This window comes from Cynara cardunculus, assembly GCF_001531365.2.
Source record: "Cynara cardunculus var. scolymus isolate 2C chromosome LG 16, CcrdV1, whole genome shotgun sequence".
NCBI classification, from domain to species: Eukaryota; Viridiplantae; Streptophyta; class Magnoliopsida; order Asterales; family Asteraceae; genus Cynara; species Cynara cardunculus.
The window spans coordinates 20,411,324-20,416,484 of record NC_037543.1 but is presented as its reverse complement, the minus strand read 5'-3'; the positions used below and the strand labels follow the sequence as shown (position 1 = coordinate 20,416,484).

The 5,161-nt window shown below is 27.8% G+C and overlaps 1 protein-coding gene across 1 annotated transcript in view; it reads right to left on the bottom strand.

Annotated features, from left to right (window-relative positions):
- The window catches only part of LOC112529098 (MADS-box transcription factor 6), a 9,085-nt gene that overhangs the window by 1,645 nt on the left and 2,279 nt on the right, over positions 1 to 5,161 (bottom strand). Inside the window, exons 2-7 of the mRNA XM_025140174.1 lie at positions 1,905 to 1,980; positions 1,513 to 1,574; positions 1,328 to 1,427; positions 1,151 to 1,192; positions 927 to 989; positions 822 to 835 (exon numbers count right to left, since the gene is read on the bottom strand). Coding sequence (XP_024995942.1) covers positions 822 to 835; positions 927 to 989; positions 1,151 to 1,192; positions 1,328 to 1,427; positions 1,513 to 1,574; positions 1,905 to 1,980 — 357 coding nt within the window. The remainder of the gene's footprint in view (positions 1 to 821; positions 836 to 926; positions 990 to 1,150; positions 1,193 to 1,327; positions 1,428 to 1,512; positions 1,575 to 1,904; positions 1,981 to 5,161) is intronic.

Sequence of the window (5,161 nt, the reverse complement as noted above, 5' to 3'; positions counted from 1 at the left end):
ATATATATATATATATATATATATATATACACACATATAGGTGGAGGTTCAAATAAGAACACCACCATTTTACGAGAACGCGATAACACCCTTATCACATGTGATAATACGCGTGAGGGGACCATGTGATATGCGGACGACGTGTTCTACGACTTAGGTCACGTCAAAGGTTGTATGCGTCTTGATGGATTATAGTACCATATCAACAACATCCTTACCACATGTGATAATAATACATGTGAGGGGGCTTAGTGGTGTAAGGGTGATTTGGCCCGCAACCAAGATCGCATCGAAAATCGTCCACGTCTCTGATTTAGTATCACATGTATATCATATGTGATAGAATAATAGTATCACATGTGATTGTCTATATTAAAAGGGTGTTCTCGTGTTCTTGTAAAATGAAGGTGTTCTTGTTTGAACTTTCCCAATACATACATACATATATATACATACATACATATATATACATACATACATATATATACATACATATATATACATATATACATATATATACATACATATATATATACATATATATACATATATATATATATATGGATTTAATCATTTGAAAACCTAATAAATTGTGATAGCCTTAAGAACCGGTGCGTACACAATTCACATGATTTTTTTTATCTATAACTTGGATTTAATGTATTCGTTTCACAACGTGTTTATTTCATATGTATTCGTTTCACAATTAGAAACTTTTTAGTTGTATTTTTTGTTTCACAACCACGAAAAAGATATTCACATTGTGAAACGAATATATATGAAACAAACACATTATGAAACAAATATATGTTAATGAATACACTAAATCTAAGCCCTATATAGAAAAAAAAATCATGTGAAATAGCACACGATGCATTAGTTCTTATGTTTATAACTCATGTGAAAACCGATAAACAAAAACATACCGTTGATAACTCATGTGAGACCTTGATCTTTAGATGCTTGTTCATGTCTCCAAGTTCGCGTTCCTATCAATTTATTCAGTTTTATTATACATTTACAAGAAAAACTATGTAACAGATAAATTGAATTACCGAAACTGTTATACTTATAGTCAGTTGCTTTACATTATACTTCTCGATATATACAAGATTTGGCTTTTAAACAATTAAATCTGTTTGAATTTTACCTTACGACGAAGCTCTTCCATCTGTTCTACCATGATTTGTGTCTGCATACATTTTCAAAACTCCATACAGTCAAATTGATTTATGATTGATCAGTATTTCATTTAAAAGATAAGCCAGCGTACGATTCTAGACTGAAACCATTGAAAAAGCGAGTTAATTCTAACTGAATTAATTACCTTCCTTTGTCGTGCTTGTGTGAGAGCCCCTTCAAGTTGTTTTTCAAGATTATGTAGTTCTTTAACGCTAAGCGGTCCAAGATCTTCCCCGAGTAAATGTCTTTGAATTTCAACACGAATAAAATATCAAACGACGAAAAAGTCCATGTAGAAAGTAAGTCCGAGTGAAATGGTTTCAAAAATACCTTTGGGTGCGTTGGAGGGATTCAAACTTCGCTTTCAACTTGGAAACTTCTTGATACCAACTCTACGTACGACTCAGAGAAATTAGATTTAATTAACCAAAAAAATTTGATAAAATTCAAATTTGATGAAAGTGAAGCTGTTTATCTGAAGATGAAAGAAAGCCAAGTTTTTCGAAGATTTCAAGTGCTTAAAAGTCATTGTTGGAACTAAAATTGTATCCAAGTCCTTGTGCTTAACTGTTTTACACTGTTTGTTAATGTCTTATGTAATAAGGGTATAAATAGGGTGTGCTTTGTTAGTTTATTAGTAACAATCATTCATAATCATATGAGCTTAGAACTCTGTATTCAACAACACAAAGTTTTCTAGTTTTGTTAGAGATGTAATTAACCTGTGTTTCTCGTTCATTGTTGTTGTCTTGAGGATTAAAGCAGCAACGTTGATAACGCTCAAGTGTTTTCATAACTCTGTAAATTAAAAAACAAAACCCACATGGTTATTATTTTTTTCCAGAAAAACAACAATATATTACCTAAAAAAGAGAACAGGTATAGAGAAGAAAACAATACACGTGTTATGTAAGAAGCAACATAAACTGAAGCCAAAACACATGTGATTTTTCATATGAGTTTAGATTAATTTTTTGTATTGGTTTGGTCATCCCCGTTCTCTCTTATTTGATCGTTGTTCTCGTAAAATCAAATGAGAAACACAAAAATATTGAAACAGTGAGATTTAGTTTCCATGTGGTGTTTCACATATTGTGAAACAATACATTTGAAAGTATATTGCTATTTTCCAATGTGAGAATATTTAATGTGTGTTTTTCCTACTTTTTGTTTCACATTGTGAAATAACACCGTATCGCTACATGCATTGTCTTACAATTTAACAAAAATATATATGATTAATAGTTCTTATGAGTTCTAGCCTTTTTATGGTTCAATTTAATTATGCCCCACCCCCACCCCCACCCTATACATATATATAGGGTCATAGGTTCAAATGAGAAGGCAGTTAATTTATAAAAAGACGAGAAGAAATATGGGTCATACAATCTATTAATTAATAAATACCATAAATAAAAAATAAAAAATAATTTTAGGAATTAGAATAATTATTATTTTGAATTGGATAAATTCTTTAAAAAAACTCATTATATCTTTTAGATTTATTTATATTTTAATTTTTAATTAATTAATCACTTTTTTTATCAAGTTTTATATAAATTTTTAATAAAATAATTTCACAATTTTCATCAAATATCACATGTGATATCTACGATAAATTCATATGTGATAATTTTAGAAATTTTTGTTAATCATATGATGTAATCGTAGATATATTTTTGTTAATCATATATATATGTGATTGTGTATATTTATATTTATAGATTTTTTTTGTGATGTAAATATTATCACATGTGATGATACATCACTTATATTCAGACGCATATTATTATATATGATATGTACAAAAATTCACATAGTAGATCATATGTTAAACGAAATTTATTACATGTGATCCAAAACATAGATAAAAAAATTAGAAGCAAAATGGTGAAGAAAATTATGAATCAATCGTAGATATCATATGTAATATTTGGTGAAAATTTTGAACTTTTTCTTATCAAAGATATCTAGAAAAAGAAGTTATATAAAACTTTTATAAAATAATTATGAATTTATTAAATTAAAGAAAATTATAATTATTCTAATTTCTAAAAAAAAATTATGTTATTCTTTAGTTAATGGATTATGTGAGTTATATTTCTTCTCCTCTTCTTACAAGTTAGTTAGCTTCTCGTGTGATCTTTTATATACATGTGTGTGTGTGTATATATCTCAAATTAAGTAAGAATTTCAAAAATACTGACAACTATAAAAAAAAGTGAAACATGTGTTATATAATACACATTTGTTTCGTTGTTGTCACAATTATCAACTGTTTCACATTTATTCAATGGTTAATAATTTGTTGAATGATATATATATATATATATATATAGAGAGAGAGAGAGTGTGTGTGTGTGTGTGTGAGAGAGAGAGAGAACAAACATATCTATAAACACCAAATTGTTACAATTTCATGAATAATAACCCTGAGATATTGTCAAAGATATATATATATATATATATATATATATATATATATATATAGAGAGAGAGAGAGAGAGAGAGTGAGGAGCAATCAAATGCAAACCATCCAATTTGTACAAACCGTGCAAATCACCCTCATCTGTCGATTTCATTGTTTAATCTTATGAATTTTTTTTATGAAATTGTTTAATTTTCTGAAATTGTTTCATATAATATATTTTTTTATGAAGTTGTTTCATATATGGTTATGAAATTGTTTCGTATAATACTTAATGAAATTTTAATGAAACTGTTTCATTTATTTTTCTAAAATTAAAATAATGAAAATGATAATATCCATGATTAACACTCTCCACAATAAAAATGATTAATCAATCTCTCATAATTACAAAAAACCGAACAAAATAAAAAATTATGATTGGTTGAATGAGGTTTGTACGGTTTGTACAAATAACGTGGTTTGCAAATATATATGTATAGAGAGAGAGAGAGAGATAGAGAGAGAGAGAGAGGGGKTGGTTATTATACAACCCTTTACATTTGTACAACCAATACAACTCAATCTCAACCGTCCATTTAATTTGATGAATATGTGGTTTTATAGATATTTTGATTGTTTCCTAATATAAATTATTGATCATAATTAATAAACTTTATTCATCTTCTATAATATTCAAATCATAATAAATGAACTCTCGTCATTTTCATAAATATCTCAATTGATTGAGTTGCATTGGTTGTACAAATAAACATGGTTGCATTTGAAATATACTATATATATATATATATATATATATATATATATTTCACATGTTAAATATAGATATAGATATAGAGATGTATTTTTTCTATTAACCTGGATATCCAACCCGCTATGCGAGCCGACTAATTTGAGGACGACCATCCGGTTCGCAGGTGGCCTAGAGTCATCGCATTTGAACCTCTATGGTCACAAAATGATTTTTATTTCTCCTTGGGACCTCCAGACACTTTTGACATTTGGAGCTCAAACTCAAACCAATCGGACATCACTCTTGTGGTTTAGAGATGTATTTTTTTTATATATAGGTAGGTGAAGAAAGAGGCAGCAGGCCATACAATCTGAATTTATTTCTAAAATTAGGAATTGAAGGAAAATAAGTCAAGTCTCATGAACTTTAATTCACACCCCATGTTACAAATCCTTTGGACAAAAACCATAAAATAAAATGGTTGATCTTGTACTCATGAAATTTATATGTAAATCTAAAACTTTATATATATATATATATATATATATATTATTATACAACCAATGTAACTCACTTTCAACCGTCCATTTAATTTGATGAAGATGTGACTTCATAAAAGTTTTAATTGTTTCATAATATAAGGTATTAATCATAATTAATAAACCTTAGTCATCTTTCATAAATAATCAAATTAAGATCAATACTTTATATTATGAAACAATCAAAATTTATATGAAATCACAAATTCATCAAATTAAATGGACAGTTGAGATTGTGTTGTATTGGTTGTACAAATGTAAAAGGTTGTATAATAACTC